The following is a 26,350-nucleotide window of genomic DNA, read 5'->3' on the forward strand; positions in this document are numbered from 1 at the left end:
ATGGTATCACATAGGAATTTAACTTATAGAAAATAAGCAATTGATCAAAAAGAAAAATAAGGCAATCATTGACATGAAGCTGGAGGCTCCCACTGAATCCGCTCGCGAAAGTGGCTGCGGATGTCACACCTGTTTTCTTTGTAAGCCTGGAGCATGGCTCCAACACTTCAAAGAATACTGCGCACGGCTATCTGCTGTGGCTGATGCTCAGCCAGTGTCACATCTTCCAATACTGCAAAGGTTAGCAGGATGGCATGAGATGGGCAAGGTGTCAAGCATGGTGTCCCCTGATGGATGGGGTCCAAGATGCAGTTCAATGACCTTCAAAGCTCATCTCCTGGCCCTGGCCTGAGAACCTCACCTGCACATGAAACAAAGCTCTGCTGTACTCCCACGGTCACCTGAGAAGTTCACATTTGTGGTAGAAAACACCTGGCTCCCTTGTACCCAAGCTTTGCAATTGGCTTTATTGCTTAAAAAAAAAAATTCTACAGGCAGGGTTCAGTATGATGGCTCAATAGGCTAATCCTCCACCTCCAAGCACTAGCATCCCATATGGGCACAGGTTCATGTCCTGGTTCTATTTCCAATCCGGCTTCCTGCTTGTGGCCTGGGAAAGCAGTAGAGGAGGGCTCAAAGACTCAGGACCCTGTACCCATGTGGGAGACAAGAAAGAGGCTCCTAGCTCCTGGCTTCAGATCAGCTCAACTTCAGTTGTTGTGACCATTTGGGGAATAAAACAGTGGATGGATGATCTTTCTGTCTGTCGGTCCTCCGTGTAAAGCTGTATTTTCAATGAAAAATCTTTAAGAAAAAAAAATTCTGCAGACAATTCTGCTCATGAGGAGGAAGTAAGGGGAAACTTACACAAGTATGTGTATATATGTGTGTGTGTATGTGTGTGTGTGTGTGTGTGTGTGTGTGTGTGTATGAGACAGACCAGCTGACTGACTGACAAACCTTCCCAGGGAAACAGCAAGAGCTAAAGCTTCCTGCAGGTCTCCTTGGTGTGCCATTCTGCTATACTAGAACTAAATATTTGGTCTCCATGCCTGGTTCCTGAGCTGCCAGCACCCTAGTGGATAAGGCTGCTGGAGGACCTTGTTCCGACATCTGGTCTCTGACCCCAGTTCCTGCTACAGGGCTTACACGTCCCTTGGCATTTCCTGGCGGCAGGCTCATCTCTAATGTTCTAATGAAGTGGCTCCTGGGTAGTAGTCTCAGGGTAGGGGCTGATGGCATGGGGAGCCAGTCTGTGACCAGAGTTGGGACTCTGTCTTCTTCCTGCCCTCCAGGGAAGGCAGCAGTTCACTTCAGACTGCATTCCTGGACGAAACTCAAAAGTCCCACCTCTCGGTGGACGTCGTCTCGACCCAGGCCTCGTGTTCCTAGCTTCTCAAGTGGGAGTCCCTGCTGCCTCCCTGTGCGTCTCTCCATGAGGTGGTACCTTCATGCCCTGTCTTTGCATGGGGTGAGGTCTTGTGGGGAATTGATCTTTGAAAGCCAAATGATCCACTGGAAACTAGCCCCCAATAGATGGTGTCGCAGCAGTCAGTGTGGTCTTTGTGCTATTTTTGGTTTTGATTCTCTCTGTTGTAAAAACACGAGTTAGTTGTTGTGCAAATCAGGAACTCCTAGATGTTAAGCTCCTTCTGCAAAGCGTGCCGCATGCGGTAATCATTGGAGTGGAACGGTAGCTGCTTCTTTAAAACAGTGCTCCATCCTTCATCACCTTCCCCAGCAGTCCCTGTTGTCCTGTAGGGTTCATGCATGGGATTTCTCTTTCTGACCCCTGCAATCCTTGCACTCTGTGACCCTGGGTCCTGGCCCATCATCCCATCTGCTTGTAAAGAAATCCCAGTTAGCTTTACAACATGCACTACTTTATTTGCCTTTGTAACTGGCTGTCCTAGAGGGAACACCGACTTAGACAAGGGTGGTGGGGACAGGGTGGCTGTGAGAGAATTACTAACTGGAGTTTAAATCCTGTCTTCCTTACCTAACTCACCATGGCCTGACCTCTCTGAGCCTCCATGCTCCCATCTACAAGATGGGAATAACAGCACTTTTTGGCGTGGTGGTGGCCATCTGTTGATGAAGCTGTGGATGGTGCCTGCCACGTGGCAAGGTCTGTGTCTGTGTCACCTGCTATTATTAACCCCACTTCACTCCAACACTGATCTGGGCAGTGTGTATTTTCACAAGCTCCCAGGAGTTCAGCCAAGAGAAGCCTTGGCCTCCTTCCCTGGAAACACTGGCCTTGGAGCTTGGCTCCTGAGTGCAACACCTTGAACTCCATTTAATGGCGTCGTAACTTCTCAGGTCCTTTCTCAGTAACGTTGATGATGCAGTCAGAGAATTAGTCATTGCTGTCTATATTTTTGTGCACTAAGCTAAGGGCCAAACTGCACACGTTCTGTAGGCCACCTGATAAACCTTCATCGGAATGGATGAGCCCAAACCCCATATTGTGGTGGAGGAAACTGAGGCTTGGGGAGCAGTTATGCAGTGAGCAGGCTGAGAACTCTGGTGCCAAATCTGCAGCACGGACTCCACTCTCCACAGCCTCTTGTACATCTGCGGGCCTGCACCCTACGCCGCCTTTACATAAAGGCAGGCGTGTCCTCATCTGTTCCCCCACTACCTCTCCCTCCCAACGTCAGTGTCCTCCAACTGCCATCCCTTAAGTGACATATCCTCAAAGCAAGGAAGCCTGAGTTTGTTTTGATGTTGTGGTCTCCCTTTTTCTGTGACCTCGACAACGTCACCTGTTCTTCCCATATAGTGCTTCCTGCTTGGGCATCTCCCCTTCCTTCCATGTCCTCTGGATTGCTAGGGTTCTGGCTCGTCGGGAAGGAAGTTGATCTGCTGTGACATCTGCTGCTCGAGGGATTGCCAAGTTGGGTTGGCTGCTTGGGCAGCCAGAGGGTGTCTGCTTCCTTCCTCTTTGGTTGACTAAACCACGTGGGTTCGGCTTTCTGCGCTCAGCCCTTGGATCGGAGGCAGTAGAAGTAGCTGTCGTGCTCTAGTGGCAAGCTAGAGGATTTCTCAGCACTCCTGCCTGTCAGACCAGGAGTTAATGTGGAAAGGCAGAGATGGATCTGGGGGCTCTAGGGACTCCTAGGCTGTCTGAATATGAATTAATGCAGCGAATCACTTCACAGACTATATGGTAAGGCTCTACACTTGCGTGGAACCATGTGCCAGGCTTTAGTCAATTGTGTACCTGAGTGACATTTGTCACCACTGCTGGGCGGAGGCTGTGAAGGGCACATGTGAGAGATGCGCATTTAGTGCACCTGTAAGGTTACCACCTGGTTCTCATATCTGAGTGCTTGGGTTCGAGTCCCAGCTCCACTTCTGACTGCAGCTTCCTGCTAATGGGCGCCCCAGGAGGCAACAGTGATGCCCCAAGTATTCAGTTCCTCACCTCCCACTTGAGAGACAAATACTGATATCCTGGCTGAGAGCTCCAGCCTAGCTCAGCCCCACCTGTTAAAAGCATTTAGGAAGTGAGCTAGGAAATGGGAGATGGCTTTTCTCTGTCTCTCCAATGTTTCAGAAAGCTTCAAGGGGAGGGTGGGAGGGGAAAAGCCCATGTGGAATTCTGTTGTTTTCCTCTGCTGCCTCTGCTTTAGGCAGAGGACACCTCATGTTCAAGATCAGAGGGTGGGAAACTGCTGTCCAGTCAAAATACCTGCTGTCGAAAACAACATTTGACTGAAGCACAGCCATGCTTGCTCATGCAGTTATTATCGGAGGCTACTTTTGTGCTAAAATGGAAGGGCTCAATAGTTGCTACCAAGATCATACAGCCTGCGAGGCCTAAAATGCTTGCTACCTGGCCCTAGGTGGAAAAACTGGGTTGGTTTCTATTCTAGATAGATCAATTAAGAGATGGTGCCGTTTTGAGTAGCCTTCAACCCCAAATGAATTTCTGGAGGAGCAACCTTCCCCAGCCTGCAAGGCCCAGGTAATCAAAGCATGCAAGGCCCGTCAGTTTGGGTTGTTGGTGACTGGCACGGAATCTAAGCTTCCTAATGGAGCCCCAGGCATTTGCCACTGTGAGGGATTCAGAGCAGCTACTTACTTCCTTGTGAAGTGAACGGCACATGAGATGCCAATGATGAGAAGGCCGATGATGATGGAGGCGATGGCCACCCACTTGGCGTTCCGCCCCAGCCGCTTGGCTCCTTCGAAGTCTCCTTCGTTGTAGCTGTTCTGAGACTGGGGACACAGAGGGAGAGATGGTGATGACCGAGTACCCCAAGACTGCCATGGGCAGGTGTGTGTATTGCACTGTCTTGATGAAAAGACCCCAAGATGCCTGTGAGAGGACTTTGCTCGTGTCCAGGCCAGGCTGATGCGCAAGCAGCCTGGTGTCGGCACCTCTGGGAAGGCCTCCCAGACTCCCACACCAGTGTTGCCTGAAGCTGTTCATCTTAGTGTCCGCTGTGACATATGAAAGTGCCTGGCTTTTAAGTTTTCCGTCTAGGCTGTAAGTGCTGCACGGGGAGGGACACCTGGCTATCTCATCCAGCATGGTAGATGCTGGCATTTGGGTTTGGTTTATTCCCTATAGATCCATGTTTGGGAGCTTGGTCTCTGCTGTGGCAGTTGGGGTGACTGTGGGGTCTGGGGGCGGGGTTCCTTGTTGGAAGTGAAAGGTAATGTTTGCACCACCCTTGGGTGGTTCTCAGAGTCCTAAAGCCCGTTGCATGTGTCTGCTCCAGACCCTACCTGATACAAGTGCCATGCCCTTGAACCAGAAAAACCATGAGCTAAACAGACATTCTTTCTTCATACGGGTCCTGTCTCGGTATTCCATCACTACAGCAAAAGAGCTGACTGATACAATATACTTGACATAATACTTGTCATGTAGGAGATACTTGACAGATATTTGCAGAATGAACGGACAAATGCGTGTTTCTCATGTCTACTAGAGTAGCAGTTTGCAAACTGCCTACCAGCGAACGCATCATGGGATGACCCATGGTTGAGCTTGCTGCCAGTTTGAGTGAAAATAGTTCCCTTGCAGCATGGCCATACTGACTGGTTTGCTAGTCTCTGTGGCTTCTATTTTGCTACCAAGACAGAACTGAGCAATGGGGACAAACACTGCAGGACCTGCCAAGTCTGAAATCTTTGTGATTTGCTCATCTATAGAAACACGTGCCTAGTCCTGCACTTCAAGGTCAATCCATTGAGATCAGAAACCTTGTTTATCTCTGTGCCCAAGCCTAGGTTGTCACCCAGTTGGTACCTAATGATACGACTTCCTCAACTGCGATGGCACTTCTGTGCTGGCTGATAAACAGTGGCTTTTCTGTGTTTTTTTCTCCTTTTCCCAACGTCCAGCTGCTCTTGGTCTGTGCTCTGAATCTCTAGATTCTCCCATGACCTGGCATCTGAAGTGTTTTTTATTGGCCTCAGCAGACCATCCTTCCTCACTCTGGGGCTAAGTATGTAAGCATTCTCCTTCTCACTGGTTCTTTGGGTGGTGCCTGGTACCTGGTAGGAGTTTGACAGATACGTGCCAAGTGAGTGACTCAGTTTCCCTGCAGAATGTGTGTGCCTAGCATGTAGAGCGGCAGTCCCTGGGACCTGACCTAGGGCCATCCAAAGGGCAGGCATCCAGGCCATCTTGCTGCCTGGCTGGAGGTGAAATGCTGCTTTTCTTACAGCAGGTCCACTTTCTTGGCCTGCTCTCATCTCTCCAATTGGAAACCCTGTAGCTGTTAAACATGAATTTCTTATCCTAATGGCCGCCATCACCCAACTTTGAACTTGACTACTCTGGATACTTATTTAAATGGGCTTGTACTGTTTGTCCTTATGTGACCGGCTGCCTTTGCTGAGCATTGTATCCTCAAGTTTCATCCAGGTTACAGCACATGTCAGAATTTCCTCTTTTTGTAACTGACAAAAATGTTTTGAGACAGAGAGGGATGTGTGAGACAGAGGGAGAAGCAGAGAGTGAAAGATGAACAGCATGTCCCCATCTGCTGGCTCACTCCTCCGATCCCCACTCCGACTGCGGTTGGGCCAGGGTTGAAGCCTGGAACTCAATCCAGGTCTCCTATGTGGGTGGCAGAAACACAGCTACTTGACCCATCCCTGCTGCTTCCCCGGATCTGCGCTGGGAGGAAGGTGGAGTCACGAGCTACGGTAGCACATTGAACCCATGCACTCTGTGACATACAGGCCACCTAACCACCCGGCCAAATATTTGCTTGATTCTGTCTCCTTAAGGGCGAATACATCTTTTCTGAGGTGCTCAGGAGTTGATGCGTGTCAGATGGTTCACCTGGAAGCAGTACTTGGTATATATATTCAGGAAGCCTTGCCTTGCTTGTATTCCAAAGCTGGGATACTGAGAATGCAATACAATCATGCTGCTTCAGACTCTTCGGCAACTCTTTAAGAGGCCTTGCTAATCAGAGAACAGAACATTGGCCTCTCTCATGCTGAGCTGTGGGGGAATCTAGTTTAGAGTTATGCAGACGCAGATCCTCCACAATTGGTCCTTATTCTATTAGGCTACTTTGGAAAACAGTTCGGAGATGAGTCATGGTCATTGCTGTGTTGGTATCACCAGGGGCAAAATAATGAGATGCCTTCTCTTCCCAAAGGGTAGCAACTCTGGGCTCTTAGGATGAAAAACCAATTTCATGTTCTTAGCAACATTGACCAAAAAGTGGGCATGACAGCCAGTCTGTGCTGGGTTGCTGCATCTATCTGCCATCTGTGTGCACCGGCCACGAGCTCCGCCCAGATGCACTGTTTGAGTGATGTGATGTGCAGGTCAGCAGAGCTGTGCTGGGTGCCTGGCTGAAGGGGAGCTGGGTGGATACCCCGGCTGAGTCCTGCTCAGCCTCTGCCTGACACTGTGTGTGTGTGACCTTCATGTATGTGAACTGCCATCTCCCTAGGGCTCCACAGGGAGACCTTGAGTACATCCTGAGCTGCCTCTGCTGTGGACTCGAGAAGCCAATTTTATTGTCAAGCATAAGCTCTCCTCTCGCCAGGAGTCCCCTACTGAATCCCTTATCTGCTCTGGTTCTTAAGAAGAGGCTGTCCACGGGCAGATCTGGGTAAGTGGGAGGGGAGACTTCAAAACTCCGGCGTTTCATTCTGATGGACTTCATTGGCTGGGAGGGGGACGGAAGTAGAGAGGTTGATCTTGGACTTCCGGGTGCAGAAGTGACAATGATGTGGAAGAAATACTCCTGCCTGACATGTTGGCTGTAATTCTTTCCCTCTTCCAGTGGAGGGTCTCTTGGTGAGATGCGACAGATTCAAGTGGTGGAAATGCATTTTGGAGAAAAGGCAGGGCTTATAAATTTTTCCCTAAAGAGTTTGGTGTGCAAATGATCCCATCTGCAATGGAAGGAGTAGAAAGCCATGCGATGGCTGTGCATCTTTCAAAATGTATTTAGTCTTTGTTCCTGCAAACATCACGCATGTGATCTGTGAATGCGTGGGGCAGCCAAGCGCTGTGCAAACACATGCTCTTGCCCTAAGTATATTTCTCAAGGACAGCCCTCGTTAGCAGTTCGGCATGTTGGCTTCATGGTTTTTTTCCAAAAAAAAAAAAAAAACATGTGAAAGGAAAATGGTCTCTGCCTATTGCTTCCATTAAGACTCAGCATGTTATGAGTAACTGAGGAAGTGACAGCCATGTGTACCCCACTACAAACCCAGAATAATAGTCTGTCTTCTCTTCCCTCAAATATTAAAACCTTGAGAATTTCCCACAAATCTCAGCAAACACAGCTTCATCACTGATCCTGGCCAGGCAGGCTGCTGTCCAGGCTCCATCCTTCATGGGTACTGAAATCTTTCTCTCTCTCGAGATCCTTTCCATCGTTTTTACCATGAACGGACTAATCTAAAACTCTGGTAGCCCTGGCAACTTGGCATTTGTCTCCTTATAGACCTGGGCTTTGTTTTTTGGTTTGTTTGTGGGCCCTTCTGGAGTTGGACTCCTTAGGATGGCTCTTTATTTTTTCAAGTAAAACCCGTTTCTGGAACATTCTAAGTGGCTTGCACTCTGAATCTTGGATAAAAGAAGAATGATCACACGTAACCTTGACCGTGTGTCAGGGACAGTGTTCTGTGCTTCTCCAGGGTCACCTTGTTAGTCCTTACAGTGAGCCTATGAAGCAGTTGTGTTTCCATTTTACTGATGTGGAAACGGACGCATGGGAAGTTAAAATGATCTACCCTGGGGGTGGGCAGTTGGCACAAAGGTTTCGATGTCAGTTGAGATACCCACACCCAGAATTAGAGTCCAGCTCCTCTGTTTCCCAGCCAGCTTCGTGCTGTGTGTACCCTGGGACACAGCAGCTGATGGCTTGAGGACTTGGGACTTGGCCACCATATGGGAGACTCAGTTAAAATTCTGGGTTCCTGGTTTTGTCCCAGTGTTGCAGGTATTTACAGAGGATGGAAGCTCTTTCTGTCTCTGTTTCTCTACCTTTCAAATATAATCAAAATCATAAGAGTTTGCCCAAAAGTACATAGCTAGTTTGGTAATGTGTGTGTGTACATATTTAGACACATTCGTTTTCATTTTCTTTTGGTTAAAAATTATTAGCAGTGTTTGGGGGCTTGGTGTTGTGGCACAGCAAGTAAGGCTGCTGCCTGCAAAGCTGGCATACCATGCAGGTGCTGGTTTGTGTTCTGGCTGCTTCACTTTCTATCTGTATTCTTGCTAATGCCTGGGAAACGTAGCAGGAGATGGCCCAAGTGCCTGTGCCTATTGCCCATGGGGGAGACCGGGAAGAAGCCCCTGGTTCCTGGCTTTGGACTGACCCAACTTTGACCTCTGAAACCATCTGAGGAATGAACTAATAGATAGAAGATTTTGCTTTCTGTCTGTCACGGTAACTCTGACTTGCAAAAAATATTGGCAGTGTCTCACTATACTTTGGCATTGCTTTCTTCTACCTAGTTAACAGTGGGCCACCTTCCAGGCTAGTGCGTCTAACTCTGCCTCATTCCTGCTTTCTTTGTACATTCCTGATTAACAGAATGCGTTTTCCATTGAAAAGGCAGATTTAAAAAGAGAAAGATCTTCCATGTGCTGGTTCATGTCCCAGATGGCTGCAGTGGCCAGAGCCAAGCTGATCTGAAGCCAGGAGGCAGGAGCTTCCTCCAAGGTTCCCACATGGGTACAAGGTCCAAAAGCTTGGGGCCATCCTCAACTGCTTTCCAGGCCACAAGCAGGGAGCTGGAAGGGAAGTGGAGCAGCCAGGCTATGGAGTGGGGTCCCTGTAGGATCCCAGTGCATGCAAGGCGAGGATTAGTCAATTGAGCAATTGAGTGATCATGGGGCCCTTAAAATAATGAGTTCAACAGAAGGATTTCCACATGGTGCATCCTTGTTGCATTCTTGAGGGAGGAAAGCCTTAATGTCAGGTGCAGTCTTTTATTTTCAGAAAGCTTCAAGCTTACGGAGGCCTTTTGTTTCTGGTTGTCTCATTGTTTCCCATTGCCTCACAGTCATCACCTGCACACAGCTCGGCTACTTGAAGCCTGTTGCAATTTCATAATGGGCTCCGGCAGACATTTTTAGTCCAATCCTTTCTCATGCACTTGAGACTGTCCTTGGGGTGGCTTCCTAGAAACGGGATCGCACAAAGGGTTTATGGATTTACATTTGCAGAGAGGGTCAAATTACCCTGCCAAAGTGTTACACAAATCTGCCCTCTCTCTAATGGTATTTAAGTGCCCTTTGCCTCACATCTTTGATCTAAATTTCTCCATTCTGATGGGTGAAAACAAAGCTCGCCACCATTGCACTGAGCGGTGAGTCTGAGCCAATTGTTGATCCTTGAGGTCCTGCCTTTACTGTCACTTCATCAGAGAGGTCCTTTCGTACCAGCTCGTGCACAGCTAGCCATCTTCCCTCCATGACCTGCAAAGCGCCTGGAACCCCAGAAGGGGAGGAATATTTGTTGAATGAAGAAATGTTATATGAATGAATGTGCATTGATTACATGCAATTCATTGTGGTGAATTTTTAATTCAATTTCTGGGGGCCTAGTTTTCTATTGGTTTATCTTATTGATTTGTGAGAGCTTTTTTACATATTCTAGATTAGCACTGTGCAATAAAAATATAAACACGATCATTAAAACCTTTGTATTCGTATACTTCAAGACTCACAGGAAGTTGCAAAGGTCGTACCCACGGACCCTCCACCGGGCACCTTCCCATGATGTCTTGGGCAACCAAAGGGCTTTGTCAAAAGCAAGAATTTGAGATTGGCATTACATACTATTGACTCAGGTGCAAATTTCATCTGTTTGAACATGTTTCTGACTTTGTCCATGCATGTACATTTCTAAGAATTTTTTTCTCGTGTAGAATTTGAGTAGCTATGCCCGCAGTGGGAACACAGAACCGCTCTACTACCACAAATCGACCTCATCCTACCGCCACACACACACACAGCTATTCTTCATAAGCCACAGCTTCTCTTCAGACTTACTGTATTAAAATATATATATATTTGAGAGGCAGAGCATGGGGAGTTCAGCGGGGAGAGAGAAAGATGAATCCAGGAGTCAGGAACTCCAGGCTGGTCTCCCACATGGGTGTCAGGACCCAGGTCCTTCAAACATCAAGTGCTTTTCCAGGCCTGTTAGGAGGGAGCTGGGTCAGAAGCCAAGGGCCTTCCTCCAGGGTCACCTGGGCCAGGGATAAGCCACCGCCATCCCAGAAGAGCACCAGTTTGAGAGCTGGCTGCTCTGCTTGCAGTCCAGCTCCCTGCTAGTGTCCTGGGAACTGGGCGAGACCTCGTTCTGTGAGGGTGACCGAGAATAAATGTGACTGCGGGGTGGGGACGGGGAGAGAGATAGCAACGGCCTGAGAGAAAGCCAGCAACTGGAGAAGTCACAACCATACACCATCACGGAATGTCACAACTCCACTAAGATAGTCACAGTGGGATAGGCAGTGTGAAGCCACTTCCTGAGCTTTGTGTAGTTAAGTCCTTAACAAGAACCATCATGGGCATAAAGCTATTGTATCGCTCATTTTGTCTGTGAAAAAACAGACTCAAAGGAGTAGATGCTGGTTTGGATTTCCAAGGAAACGAAGCGGAAGATCGTGTGTTCGCCCACCAAAGCCTGGCGATAGCTAGGATCATGTGTCCACGCCAACGGAAGAGCTCAATGTTGATTTGTGGCTCTATGCACCTGCACCAGGGACAGAACTTGCATCAGATGGAAGGGGTGGGGGAGGTGGGGAGAGATGGATTGACAGGCACTGGCTTATAGCCACAAGGAAGTATCTATTTCCTGGGTCCTACTGACAGTAGGGCCAAGAGAGACCCTGCGAACCTTTGTATCTCCATAAAAAAGCTACCACATTGAATTATTAGATGTTTCCATTATAAAGAAATATTGAATGTGTGAAGGAATAAATACATGGATTATGACACAATGCATACAGGTAACAAAACATTGCGTGGTACTCCAGACGCGGTGTGATTTGAAACGTGTCTGCTCCTTCTCGAAGGAAAAAAGCTTAAAGATGGAAAAATTTAGCCACTGATGGAGAAACTAGGGCAAACGGATCCCCAAGCTGTGCTACTATGCTCACTGTCAGAAATTCATTTTCTTTGTAAAATTTCCACATTATTTACCCTCATAGAAACTTAGTACCCCAAACCCAGAATGTTAACAATGAAGGTGTCGGTTATTTTTAAATTTTAACTGGATTGAGTAAGTGAATATAGATGTATATATATCATATCCTGGATTAAATGAGTTAATACATTCAAAGTGCTTAGAAGAGGACTCTGTCATTATTAGCTGTTATTGATGTCATTATTGTTTCTGTGGCCGGTAATGGTTGACGAAGGTGACAGCGAATGTGCTACTCAATGTATTTTCTACATTGAGTGTTCTACATTTCCCTGGCTAAGATGATTCTTTTTATGATTGTGGTGAGGGACCCTGGGAAAACACAGCACAATCCACCTGCAGGGGCTGGACGGGATGGCCACGCTTTGTAGCCTCCACTGTATAAACCTGTCCTTGTCTCCCCGTTGCCCTTGCAAAAGGGGGCCCCCTCAACCTTGCAGGCCAGCCCCCCTGCATGCCTCTGTGGCTCCATCCTGTGCTCGCTCTCTTGTCCATCCCCTCCGTCTTTCCTGCCTCATGTCTCTGCCCAGGTCACTTCCTGTACTTGGAACCCTCTCCCGGAACTCTCTGCCTCCTGTGGCCAGTGTCGGCTGGCTCTCTGGGTCTCAGCTTACGTGCCAACTTGCCAGGATCGCCTTTTCAGGCCACCTTGTCCTCAGCGGCTGCCCTGATGGCCATCCGTGGGCTCTGACTCAGCCCCTGGAGTGCCTTCTTCCTGACTTGGGGACTAGGCGACTTGGCTCAGCTGCCCTTGGACTCTGGCGAGTTTGCCTCTGCCGTCTGACAGTGCTTCGTGAGACCACAAGCATCTCTTGTGGTCCTCGCCATTCTAACCCCACGGCCTGAAGGAGGATCTGGCAATCTGTCCTTCTAATTAAAAAGGGAAAAAACCCTCATGGAGTCGGGTTTGTGTTTCTGGCTTCTTGAGAACACATGTCCCCGAGTTCAAGAGAACTTTGAAAAGCTCATGGGAAATGGAATGAAAAGAACAGCCTATCTTTGTGCAAAAACTTGTTGAAATTCATGCATACGATGGCTCTTCAAAACTTTGTGCAAAATGGCTACCATGAAAAACACATTCATGGATTTCAGGGTTTTTCTGGTAGCATACAAGTATATTTTCTGATTTCATTATCCATGAACTTTAAAACATTTTACATTTTATTTTGAAAGGTTGGGGACCTGGGTAGGGAGAGTAAGGGGGAGAGAGAGAGAGAGAGAGAGAGAGAGAGAGAGAGAGAGAGAGAGAGCATCTCCCATCTGAAGTTGCACACCCTAGTGCCTGCAACAGCTCTAGTCGGGAGCCACAACTCCATCTCATCACCCCTGTGGGTGGAAGGGACACACATGGCTGGGCCTTGCCACCTAGGGTGTGCAGTAGCAGGGAGCTGGGTTGTTGAAGGCAGAAGTGGGGCTTATTCTGAAGGCTGGCAATCCGGGTGGTGTCTCAGCCACTGCAGCAGACACGTGCCTCCCATAAACTTTTTGAAGAGCCCTTGTTTCTGTCCGGACAGCGGGTGGTTGCTGGAGTGTACAAAGAACACTTGGTTGGCCGGACAGCTGAAGCTCTCCACAATCCTAAAGTGATGAGTTCCGTTAGTTATCTGAGGTTTTTGTTCATGTCTTTGTTTTGGTCCTCCATGCTAGCGCCTGTCAACAGATCTGAAAGATCAACTTTTTAACTTCTCTGCTTGATTTTGTGTGGAGACCTGCAGACCAGATTTCACCTGTACCTTAGATTCCCTCAAAGGCAAGGGGTAAAAACATCCTCTGATTGCACTCTAGTGTGGGGAGTCTCTTCGCTGAGGCTGAAGTTGGAAGGCCAGCATCACTGGCCTTGGAGATGAATCCCTGTTTCCTGATACTGGCAGGTGCTGTGTCATGGAGGTTGAATATGTGGCTCCATCCAAGTTTGTCTTCTTGTGGACTGTTGAGTGAGTCACTGTGGGCTTACACAACTTCTCTGTATCTTCATCTCTGATCCCGTGAGTGAGGATGATGGGAACAGACGTATGTACTTAACGAGATTTCCAGGCAGGCAGCCTGAACGTATTCACAGAAAGCTCTTAGCGGAGTGCCTGGCCTGTGGCTGGAACTCGGTATGTGGCAATGATTGTACATTTTCAGGAGAGAGTACATCTGACGGGAAGTTTCCCAGATGATGAAATGCAGGCTACTTTGCCTATTCATTGATTCAATCATTAAAAATATATTAAGTCACGACTACGTAGTAAGTGCTGGGGCTATCAGCCAGGCACGAACTTGGTAGACAAAACTTCTGTTCTCCGAGACTGGAGGGAACCTGACAGCCCTCAGCTACATCACTGGGCATGGGAATGCTGGGCAGTGAGAAGAACTAAGCAGGTGGGCAGGGCCCTGGGGCAGGGGAGAATCTAGAGGCTATTGGGCGTTCACGAGCCAGAGTCACTGAGGAATTTCTTTGGCGTGGAATGACTCTCTGGCTGTCGATATCTGCATGCAGTGTGTAGGAACTGTACTGAGCCCTGTCTTATAGAAAAAATCAGAAAAGAGATGAAAGGATATTGACCGTGGTGGTGGTGGCCCACCCAGAGGAAGACGGGGCTGTGTCAAAACTCCGTTTTTCCCGTTTGTAGGAAAATACAAACAGTACAAGTTATTATGAGGCTGAAAGAGATAGTAACCAGATAGGGACCTGGTGATTGTCACACGTACTGCCGAACCACATGGCAAAGTCGGTATTAATGCTCATCGTGTGTAGGGTTCTGGGAAGTTAGCATGCTCAGTGGAGGTTTAATTCAGACTCAAGGACACACTTGATGTCCGTCTTTAAATCTGTTCCCAGACTCAAGCTAGGTGTCAAAGGATAGAGAGGTTACAAACTGTCCCCGAGGAACTCTGCACCTGCAAACCAGACTTCTCCAAGAAGGCTTATAAAGCTGCGAAAGAACAGCCCTTAGTCAAAAGAAAGATTGGCATATAACATACTTGATGAGGGATGGAGAGCAGAATATACAAAGAACTGTGACGAACGGCCCAGGAGAAAATTGGCAGGAAGCAAAAGGTTGGTGAGGTGGTTAATACGCTGCTTGGATTCCCACATCCCATATCGGAGAGCCTGGGTTCGAGTCCCAGCTCTAACATGTATTCTAGTCTCTTGCTAATGTGCATGCTGTGTAGTGGTGGTGCTGGCCCCAGTAGCTGAGCCCCTGCCAGCCCCGTGGGACACCTGGATTGAATCTGCAACTTCTGGATTTGGCCTGATCCCAGCCCTGGCAGACAGGCATGTGGGGAGTGACCCAGTGGATGGGAGATCTCTTTGCGTTTCTGTGTGTGCCTGTCTCCTTGCCTATACGTAAGATAAAACGAAAATGGGCAGAGGATCTGAGCAGACATTTGCTTGAAGAGTTGCCAATAACCACATGAAAAGCTGCTGGGTATCATTAGTCACTAGGGAAATGCAAACCAAAGCCTCAGAAAGAGGCCTGCTTGGATAGCTAGAAGCAAGGAAGGCAACAGGTGTGGGCTGTGAGGATACCCAGCACTTGTGGGGGTATAAAATGGTACAGCCCCTTGGGAAACAGCCTGGCAGGCCCTCAAAATATTAGAAAGTTATCTTGCAACCCAATGATTCTATCTCTGGCGCTACACCTAGAACACAGAAAGCACATGTTTGAACTAGAAATGAATGTTCGTAGTAGCATTCCTTGTAAGAGCCAAGAAGCAGGATCTGCTCAAATGCCCATCAAGGAATGAATGCGACAGAAAAAGGGGATATTCCCAGGCTGAGAATATTCTATACGCACGCAAAAGAATATTGTGTAACCTTAAAGAAGTTCTGATCCATGGAACAACTGGGAAGAACCTTGCAGATGTGGCACAAAGTCAAGGCCGAGCTCAGCAGCTCCTACAAGCAAGGATTTCACTTATGTGAAGCAGGCAGCATAGGTGAGTCCACAGGGCAGGAAGGAAGCTGGCGCTTGCTAGGGGCTGCACTGAGAGTGGATGCAGAATGAGGGCTCACGGACTGGATGGTTTCATTTCTGAGTGATAAAAATGTACTGGAATGAAGACCCGGCACAGTAGCTTAGCAGCCAAAGTCCTCGCCTTGCCTGCACCGGGATCCTATATGGGCGCCTGTTGTGTCCTGGCTATCCCTCTTCCCATCCAGTTCCCTGCGTGTGGCCTGGGAAAGAAGTCGAGGCTGGCCCTTGGGACGCTGCACCTGCATGGTAGACCTGGAAGAAGCTCCTGGCTTTGGATAGGCTCAGTTCCAGCCGTTGTGGCTGCTTGGGGAGTAAATCAGCGGATGGAAGGTCTTCCTCTCTGCCTCTCCTCCTCTCTTTGTATATCTGACTTTGCAATAGAAATAAATAAATCTTTAAAAATGCATACTGGAATTAGTGTGGTAGCATAATTTCTGGAATGTAATAAACATCACTGAAATGCATTCTTCTTTTTTTTTTTTCTAAGAAGCATGGTCCGGTGATAGGACTTTCACATCTCAAGGGCTCTAGTGGACTATTGGGGATTCCTAAATCCATTGGTGGTGCTTGGTAAGAGCGGGTGGCAGGGCGAGGAATCAGCTGGGAATGCATGACGGATTCCCCTGCGCCTGCTGCAAGGGGTAGCCAAGTCATGCAGCATTTGGCTTCTGTGTGAGTGGGTGGAAAATACTCTCTAAAAATTGAGAGGGGAAGATGTGCAGGGCGCAACTGAGCAGGGGAGTTTAAAAACCTCATTTGCATAAGCTCCTCTTCCACTTGCAGGTCTCCAATGGGTAGGCAAACTGGGGCCTGGACACAGACAGACAATTTCTTTACTGATCAAATTAGCTGAGTCATTGTATGGAATGTGGTTGCCATTAGACAGAAGCACAAATGGATGCTAAACATGACAGTAGGCTGTATCAGGGCCAGGAGAAAGGACTGGTCTGTCAAGAGTTCTTATGAGGGCCTGGTGCAATGGCTCAGTGGCTAAATCCTCAACTTGGCACACTCCAGGATCCCATACAGGTGCCTGTTTGTGTCCCAGCTGCTCCATTTCCCATCCAGCTCCCTGCTTGTGGCCTGGGAAAGCAGCAGAGGATGGTCCAAGGTCTTGGACCCTGCACCCACATGGAAGACCTAGAAGAAACTTCTTACTCTTGGCTTCAGATGGGCTCAGTTCTGGCTGTTGTTTATTTATTTTGGGAAGTCATCTACAGAGAGGAGAGACAGCTAGACCTTCTGTCTGCTGATTTACTCCTCAAGTGGCCGAAGCGGCTGGAGTTGAGCTGATTTGAAGCCAGGAGCCCAGAGCCTCTTCTGGGTTTCCCACATGGATGCAGGATCCCAAAGCCTTGGGCCATCCTCGACTGCTTTCCCAGGCCACAAGCAGGGAGCTGGATGGGAAGCAGGGCCACTGGGATTAGAACCGGCACACACATGGGATCCCAGCATGTGCAAGGTGAGGACAAGTGTGCTTTTGTGAGATGTCCTCTGGGTAACAGATCCCCAGTTATTGATTTAGGGGGACATCCTAGGATTCCCTTCTTGGGGAATGAAATCCAGTTTATACAGATGACACAGGCATATCCTCGGAAGGTTATTTGTACCCCAGGACCTTTGTGCTTCTTAGTCCTGCGCAGGCCTTCTTGTGGCTGACTTCTCATCCTTTGCCAGTGCTGAGCACCTTACCTTCTGCCTCTAGGGATCCTTGTGTTTCACACCTCTCTGCTTCCTCCCTCCTCAGCACTTGGTGTGCTGACAGGTGCATTTGATGGCAAGGCAGGGTGTGAGCAAGCTTCCTAGGGCTGTGGTTCTGAAGTCGGGCTCTCCGCACATCTGTGTTCTGGGCCTGGCAGCTCAGCTGGTTCAGAATTCTCAGTGGGTGGAGAAGCGACTTATTCACTGGCCCTCTGCAAGAGCTGCTTTTGGCCACTGCAAAACGGCAGTTGTGCAAGGGCAGACTAACCCCCAGGGCCACCACCTAGGAGGTAGTACGTGGTGTAGGGGTTCGCACAGTGTTGCAGGAATGAACAAACCCCAAGATACCTCCCTTTGTGCTTTCCTTCCTTGGCAAGAAGCAGCAGTGGGAAGTTCCCAGGAGTTGTAGAACTTTCTCTGAGGGAAACACACACATGGCACACTCAGGGGAAGCTTCTCTGTTGGCTTTCAGTTCCCCTGCTCATCTGAATTCCTGCCCCCAGATCTTATGAGCTTCTCAGAGCGATCTGTCAACCACAAAGAGCTGCTGCCCCCAGGGGCCAGTAGTGGCTGTCCCCGGAGGAAGGCAAGCCCCTGGTGACCCAGGCTTTCTTGACTATTGGCCCTACAGATGTGTGTGTGCATCACGTGTCTGGAGTGCTCAGTTTGCCTTCTCCGTGAAAGTGGCCATCGTCGCATGGAGGACTACGCATGGTGGGCTTGTGGGATGTTTGAAGGGATGCAGGCATTGTTTCTGGAACCTGCTGTTGGCTTGTGTTGGGAAATGCTTTCCGAGCAGGTACAGGGCAGTTTGGGGGGGAAAGCTTAGGCAATATCGGACCTTCCAAAACGGGAGAAATTTCTTATGGGAACATGAGGTGTCCTCTGAGGTTGAGAGACACAACCAGAAAGTGGGTTTATCTTGGCTGAGGTGAGTTTCTGCTGAGGTAGACAGAGAACTGCTCTTTCCCATTTGGGGCTCAAAAACACCACTGGCATTGGGACAAAAACAAAACAAAACAAAACTGCTGAGATTTGCAGGCCTTTGCTTGGTGGCCAGAAATTGGCTAAGCTGTAGTTTCTCTGTCCTTAGCAAGCTTCAAGACCTACAGTTAGCTAGGGAGCTGACCATTTCAGATCAGGGGTTAGATGTAGGGGTTAGATGTAGGGGTTAGAGCAAGAACCACCCTTGACCATGGAGAAGAATGTACCTTATTGCTAATGCCATCATGTTTAGAGAAATGCTTGCTTCTGACCCTTTAATTTGGGATACGGGCATCACACGTGGGGCCTTAGCCACTGTGCCAGTCACCTGACGTTTGTAGATACCTAGTAAATATTGTGGACAATAATGCTTTGGTTCTCAGATGACTGCCAGAATTTCTCATTTGGATTTTACTGGTTTCTACGTGTCTGTGCTGGGAGTTGTGAAATTGATCTTCCACAATGCAAGATACATTTCCTATTCATCACCGTCAGTGCATGCAAGCCTGCTTTTGATTTTTGAAACTGTTTGTTTTCATCTACTCGAAAGACAAGCAGATCTCTTCCATCTGTTGCTTCATTCTACAAATGCATGCATCAGCCAAGTCTGAGCCAGAGTCAGCCAGGAACCTGGAACTCAGGCTGCATCCTTCCTGAGGGAAGCAGGGGCCCAAGTACTTGGATGCTCATCGCTGCCTCCAGGGATGCATTAGCACGATGCCTGACTGGAAGCACAGGTGCTTGGTCTGGGAAAGGGTATGGACATCCCCAGCAGCGGCATCACTGCATTACCATGCCTGCACCATCTAGCTCTGACTTCTCAGACTTTGATAATCCCAAGGAGCAATGGTTTCTTCTATTGTTGAATTCTTTGGTGTGTGTGTGTGGGGGGGAAGGGGTAAAACTTGTGATGATAAACTGAATCGAAACTATGTCATTATGAAAATTAAAAGAAAAATAAAGAGGAGGGAGGGAGGGATGTGGGGTGGGAAGCATCATGTTCTTAAAATTGTGTGTGTGAAATGTATGAAATTTGTTCCCTTTAAATCAATTAAAAATCAACTAGTATTTTTTTAATCCTCTAGAACTCTCTTGCTTCTACTCGGCCTGCTTCCTGTCTGGGTCGTGGATACAACATAGCTGCTGATCTCGGAGGATGTTAGCTAATCCTAACATTATCTTCTTCTGTAAAACACAGGTCTGTTAGTTTAGAAGAACTGCTCAAATGCCTGAGAACCTTTGTCTGCCTCTTCAAATGTGAAAATGAGATGCTGAAAAAACTGCCTAGAAGTTTTGGCTATGAGAAAGGCCATTGTCAGTGGGTGGACCACAGAATGACTGAGTGCAGCCATTACTGTTTCTCTGGAAGACTTGTAAAGGTTTTTTCCTTTTGGCTGGTCACATCCCTAGGAAATCTCCCATCTGCTGTCTGGATGCCAGAGCAAGGGAGCTCCAGGAGTCTGGTCATTTCTTTTGTTGTTGTTGTTGTTATTCTAACAACATACCTGAGACTAGGTCCTTATAAAGAAAGGAAGCCTCTTGAGCTTACAGCGTTGGAGGCTGGGAGTCCGAAGAGTCTAGTGCTGGCTCTTGCAAGGGCTGCCTTATGGTTGATGACATCATCACAGAAGTACATGCAGGAAGGGAGGATCTCATTGCAGGGGGTGACGGGGAAGCCTGAGCACAAAGGAGGGCTGGATATTGCCGCACCAAAGACTCCCCTCTACCCTGCCAGATGGAGGACGCAGCCTCTAGCATAGGAACTCTGAAGCAGGGAAGGATAATTCACATCCAAACCATAGCAGGTGCCAAGTGAGGATGGCAGCTTCCCTGAAGAACAGGCCAACTTCCCACCAACCCCATTTCCATAAAGCACCTTAGCTCCACTCTATGTCTAGGGCCATTCTGTATAATTACACATTTCCCTTCTCTGTCATGGTGGGAGAGAAAGTAGGAACCTGACTCCTTGGTTGGGTGTTTGAGCTCTGTGGGCTGGTCTAATGACCTAAACACATTTCTAACAAATATGTGTTTTCCCACCTTGCTCTGCCCCTTATTCCCTCAAAGGAGAGCACTTGCACTGGCATTTTTGCTTTCTGAGTCTTCCTAGGATTTTGCAGGGGCAATGGAGCGGCTCCTCCTTGTTGGTTGTGTTTTCTGCAGGGTTTAGAGATGGTTGTCATCTGCTCTGTGAAGTTCGTCATTGCTCAAGTGACTGTTTTCAATCCTTCCAGATTTTTCCACCCGTGTTTTCCAAATTTCGACCTCGATTTTCAACAACCTTTTGGACCCATGTAAGATTACCTTTGAAGGGTTCCTGAAGGGATTGAGAGAGATAGGTATGCTTAATTCTCCATACCTGACTAAAGGTGCTGCCTTATTGTTTGCATATTTCAGTTTAGCATTAATATTTATATTTAGGCTGAAATGTACTTATTTCACTCACATGTCAGTTGTTATTTTCGCTGTTAATGTAAAAGTTTTTAGTCCCACTAAAAACAAACTGCCAACGGAAAAAGTAATGATTTATATTCCTAGAATATGTGTATCATCATCATTTTCTTAAGTTTCAGGTGTGTTTTAGGCAATGAGCCCAAACTGTAAACTTCTATCATTTACTCTCTACAATTGCTTGTGGGTAAGAACTATCCCAACCTTCATTTTACAGGGTGGAAAAAAAAACAAGCTTCAGAATGATAGAGGCATTTGCAAGAACCTCCCAAATGTAGAAAATAGCAGAAAAGGCATTAGGCCTCAGAGGGTAGTTTCTAAGCAGGTGTTGTAGGTGTGAGGGGGGGAAAAGGGGCTCTGATGAAAGAACCCAATGCTGATGCGTTGACCCTGTGATGGAACTGAATTAATGGACAGTTTTGAACCTACGTTTAAATCACTAATGATTCAGTGGTACACGTCACTGCACGATGCTAGCAAGAACTGAGGCTGGACACGGACTCAACTCCGACCTTCTGAATCAAAGACCCCAGTTCCCAAACCAGCAGATGGTGAATTCATCTGCAATTTGTCAACATTCCTGCAAGTTGGCCAGAGATATGCTGATCTTAGCATTTGATAGAGATACAGGAATGTACCACTGGATGGAAGCAACTTGGTACAAAACAAGTTGGGTTGGGTGAATATCTTTTTCTCAATGTGGGGGAGATTTCCATATTAGAAAATGATGGGGTTCCTTTCAAATGAAATGTGCAGAGATAACTGGGATAGGTAGGGGCAGGTTGCTTGAGATCTGGAATGCTACTGGTCTCCATTTACTTCATGCTGGGTGCAGGACTGTGTCTGCTTTCAGGAAGGGACATACTATTGAATGTGTGAATATTGCTCAGAATGGATGAACAGGAGCACAGGATTGGAGGGGGTAATTCTTGAGATGTACGTCCCCTGATCTGAGTAAAAGTTCTTTTTAAAACAAGCAGGATTCCCTTAATGGAGGAGTAAAGACCTGAGTGTTCTTGCTGCAGGTGACGCTAGACCCACCAACATTCGGATCTAACCAGGCAGGCATGATGTGCTAGTTTCCAGCTGGGGCATGCTGCCTGCTGAGCCCTTTGGCTCTACCTGGGGTAGGACAACAAAGATGCCTGTGACTTGAGGAACACCCTTCTTGACTGCGCATTTTTCAAATTAAATTTATTCTCTAGCCCCTCACCCCCATTCCTCCCTGGTACATTTTTTTTTTAAAAGGCTTCTTGTGCTTTGTTTACTGTATCTGGAGCTACTGATTGTTCTTGTTGCCATTCTGCAGACTAGTTATTCTGAGCCTTGTCAATATCTTCCACACGCATTCATGTGGCTCTTAATTTGCCTTCTCTTGCAGTGTGGCACTTTTGGGGTGCCACTGATCTTTGGGTGTGTCCTCGTGATCTTAGAATTGCAAGGTGTGAGCATTCTCTTCCTCTGTTTCCTCGCAGTGTCAGGAATCAGTGTAGGTGAGCTGTCCCCACAGGGAAGGATGCAGCCTCTGGTTAGGACCCGCCAGCACCTGCTGTTTATCATAGACTCCACAGAAACGCACGTGACGTGACAAAACCCTGGGGAGGGAACACACCAGGCAGGCACCCTTCCTTTTCCTCTTTGTCCCTTAGAATCTTGGAGCCCAGGTATGCATTGCTTCCTTGAGAGGCAGGCAGTAGCGAGGGTGAAAAGCTTGGATTTTTACTTGTTTGTTGCTTTTTGGCTATTTTCCTATATGATCTGTGAAGTCCACGGGTTCCAAATTCTCCCGTGTGACAATTTTTGCACAAACCTAGTATAAGGCTGGGGGCTTGATGTGCCCGATTCTGTTTTGTCTCTATGACAATTTTAGTCAACCTGAAACACCTTTCCCGTTTTGGCTTTATAGGGGAAAACTCCAAGGTTTTAAAAGGGAATGACACATTCTCAGAGTCAACTGACTATCACCCGTGCTGGAAGTCACATCGCCCCATTGCTATAGCAAACTTAAAAAAAAAAAAATGGAACAGGGATTTAAAAATGTGGGCTCAGGATCTGGTCAGCACGGGTTGGAGCATTTACTTGTCTCAGACCACTGCGGGGAACTGCCCTTGTGGGCAGTTTTCTAAGTGGCATGGAGAAAAAAGATGAATTGGCTGCTCTGTGAATAAAGCAGGAGGGAGTGTGGGCACCGGTGCCAGCCACAGAATCTGCTGCAGCCTGGGAAATTGGCTGCTTGTATCGCTTCCAATCTTCCTGCAAAGAAAGATCCACTCAGGGCGGGGTTTCAGGGGAGAGGAGGAAGGAAGGAAGGAAATGGGCTTGTTGACCTCAAGGAACCTGGTTCCATGGCTTCCAGAACTTCTAGAAGTCCATGCAAGGCAGAATGAAAAGAAAAATTCACTTTGGCACAATTAAAAAAAAAATCCCGGATATAGTTGCCGTGCCTTTCAGCAGTTTATAGAAAATTAGTTTGAACAAACTTTGGCTTTCAAAAAGTTTTGATACGCAAATGAACTTTCATTCCAGTCCCCCCTCACCACCCCCCGCCACCACCGAACTTCAATTATGGGAGATACCAGCAGCAGAGAACTGCTATTCTGAATGTGTAGGAGAGAGAGAATGGGTCTGGGGGGGGGTGGGGGTTAGATGGGATTGGTTGTTGGCACTGGCCAAGAAAGCCTACATGTTGACGCTTTGAGCAAGGATTTTAGATTAATGTTCGAATCTATATCCTTAAAGCTCACAGCAGCTCCAAGAAATATGGCTGCAATTTTCCCCAGGTTTAAAAATGGAAGCGATTTTGGGACACCGCACAGCTCTCCCGCAGCCGAACGAACGATTGGAACCTAGAAAGCTGGGTGAGGGGTGGCGGGAGACATGGAAGGAGGGCGGAGGCGGGGCCGAGGAAGGGGCCCTGTGCTTCCAAGAAACCTGGGGGAGCAGAGGCTCTTGCCTGTGAGGGGTTGCCTGGTGGTGCACTGGCAGGCGGGGGAGGGACCGTGACTGCCTGGATTGTCCTGGAACAGTGCCTGCGCGAACCTCACTCCACAGCTACCCCCACAGCCACTGGGCGCCCCAGCTTTTCCAATCAGCGTTTCCCCTCCTGGTGGTGAGCGGCGGTAGTACTGAGCGCTAGCGCAGGGCGCTGAAGGATGGCATGCGGGGGACACCGGGTACAACAGCGAGTGCTGGGTCCCCCAAGCACTCCGGGAGCAGGGTGGAGGAGTAAGGGGGACTCTGGGGATCTTGGATGGGATAAGGTCCGAGTTCAGCAAATGGGCTGGCAGAAGTGCAACACGTTCCTGTCCGAAGTGAAAGACAATGGAATACTCACATGTTGCTAGTGAGACCCGTGCTGGGGGCACCCCGAGAAGGGCCTGGAGCAGTAGCAACTGTCAGCAGCCTAGGGGGTATCCTGGGCCACAGCGTGGAGCCAGGGACCCCAAAGGGGTATTTAATTCTCCTGATTATTCCCCCTGTCCTCCAAACAGCAGGAGCAGCATTGGTGCTGATGGCCTCGGGCAGAGTTGTGGGAATGTTAGGGAAACTTGGGGGCAGGTGCAGGGCACAGGAAACTCAGCATGCTCACAGGGCCACAGTGGAGGGGTGCAGCAAGGTGCATACCACCACCACCACTGCCACAGCTGCAGCCCCGACTGACTCACCATGATGGAGAAGACCAAAGCCACGATGTTGATAGGGTACGCGGGGCAGAAGCAGGCAATGATGGTGAGCCACAGGTAGTTTCTGGGCATGGGTGCGTCCTCCTCGGTCTTGTCATCTTCTGTGTTGGCCTCAGGGCTGCTGTCCGAAGGCTGTTTGAAGTCCGACTTGGGGCCGTACTGAGACATGGGGAAAGCCGGGGCAAGCGCGCCGGGAAGGCGCGGGCTGGGACTCTGGCTGCCCTGAGCGCGTCTTGAGTGGTTCTGAAAAGCCGCTGGTGCAGAGCTCCAGGGAGAAATGATCTCACCCCTCCTGCAGCTTGCTCTTCCACAGGCGCCCGCCCCAGCTCAGGGCCTTGGGCCAAGAGCCTCCCCACAAGCAGGGAGGGAGAGAGGAGGGGGCAGGGAAGCCAGTCTGCCTGAGAAACTGGAGAAGGCACGTTAGAAGGGCGGGCAGACCCCCCACTGAAAAGTCCAAGGGGAAAATGAGGTGTAGGGCCCTTTAAATTCCCACTAGCCAGCTGGCTGGTGGAAGGTGCTTGACTTAGTTCTCTAAAGCCACTGGATTTGAATGGACTATACCCAGGCTGTCAGTGTCCCCAGTAGACTGCCTGGCATTCTGTTTGCTCCCCTCCCTTGCCTCCGGCAGCCCCAGGAATCTACTCCATGGCAGCTTCCTGCACTGGGAGCCAGAATCCTGGTGCTCGGGGCCCCAGCTGCCAGGCCTCCCTGGCTGCCAGGTCTCCCTGGGCACAAGAGCCTGGAGACCCAGGTGAAGAGATCGTGGGGCATCACCTTATCAGGGCCAATCTATTTTTCTAAATGTGGAAGCCAGGAACTGCTACCCTCTCCACTGTTCCACCTATATAGAATGCAGACAGATGGAGCAGGTGGAGACAACCCAGATGGGATGGGAGTGGAGAGAGGAACTGTGGTAGGGAAAGCAGATACATCAATATTGGAGCCACTCATTATTGGCAGTAAGGACCAGAATGAAGGCAGGGTTAGGAATTGGGTGACCTCAGAAAAGCCCCTTTTCCTTGCCTAGTCCCATCTGAAACACAAATTAGTCCCTGCTCCGTGGGAGTGTAGTGAGGAGCCTGTGCGATTTCGTGTTAATCCAGTTAAGCCTGAGTGCGCGTTCGGTGAATGTTCACATAGTCAGTTGCACAGTGTTTCTCATCAGATGTTCGCTGTGGCGAGTATTTCTCCAAATGGGCAGATAACTCTGGGCCGGCAGGACCACCAAGGCTTGAACGTGACATTATCGTGTACAAAAACAATTGCTTACATCCTCACACTTGCAAATATTAGGCATTTTGCTGGGCTTTCTCAGAACACGAGGCCACTGGGATAGTCTCACTTCTTTCCTGGGGCTTGCTGATTGGATTGGCTGCCTCCTTCCCTGGACTGCAAAGCCCTGGGGAGAAGGGACCACCTTACTCATCTTGGTGTCATTGCCTGGCACGCTGCCTGCAGCACGAGGCATCACCCTGTAGCTTGCAGGCTGGACACACTGGAGAGAAATCAGAACTTCCTGCTTTGCTGGGTCCCTCGTGGGTTGGTTCACCAAGTGGGAATAACTAGATGATGATGCTCATTGTTGAATTTGTCAGCTGAATGTTTGAATCGGCTATTCCCTCGGTCCGGAAGGCCGTTCCCCAAAACTGTCAAAGGGCTCCAGGTGTGAACTCAAAAGTCACTTGCTGGACGCGGCACGATAGCCTAGTGGTTAAAGTCCTCGCCTTGCGCGCCGGGATCCCATATGGGGACCAGTTCTAATCCCGGTGACCCTGCTTTCCATCCAGCTCCCTGCTTGTGGCCTGGGAAAGCAGTCGAGGACGGCCCAAAGCCTTGGGACCCTGCACCCATGTGGGAGACCTGGAAGAGCTCTTGGCTCCTGGCTTCAGATTGGCTCAGCTCCAGA

General features: G+C 48.9%; 1 protein-coding gene across 1 annotated transcript in view; it reads right to left on the bottom strand.

Moving 5' to 3' along the window:
• The window catches only part of TMEM233 (transmembrane protein 233), a 42,469-nt gene extending 17,857 nt beyond the window's left edge, over nucleotides 1-24,612 (bottom strand). Inside the window, exons 1-2 of the mRNA XM_041003597.1 lie at nucleotides 24,427-24,612; nucleotides 4,091-4,227 (exon numbers count right to left, since the gene is read on the bottom strand). Of these exons, the coding sequence (XP_040859531.1) occupies nucleotides 4,091-4,227; nucleotides 24,427-24,612 (323 nt within the window). The remainder of the gene's footprint in view (nucleotides 1-4,090; nucleotides 4,228-24,426) is intronic.
• Nucleotides 24,613-26,350: the final 1,738 nt, after the last annotated feature.

This window comes from Ochotona curzoniae, unplaced genomic scaffold, assembly GCF_017591425.1.
Source record: "Ochotona curzoniae isolate NIBS_2020 unplaced genomic scaffold, NIBS_Ocur_1.0 scaffold_274, whole genome shotgun sequence".
Taxonomy (NCBI): Eukaryota; Metazoa; Chordata; class Mammalia; order Lagomorpha; family Ochotonidae; genus Ochotona; species Ochotona curzoniae.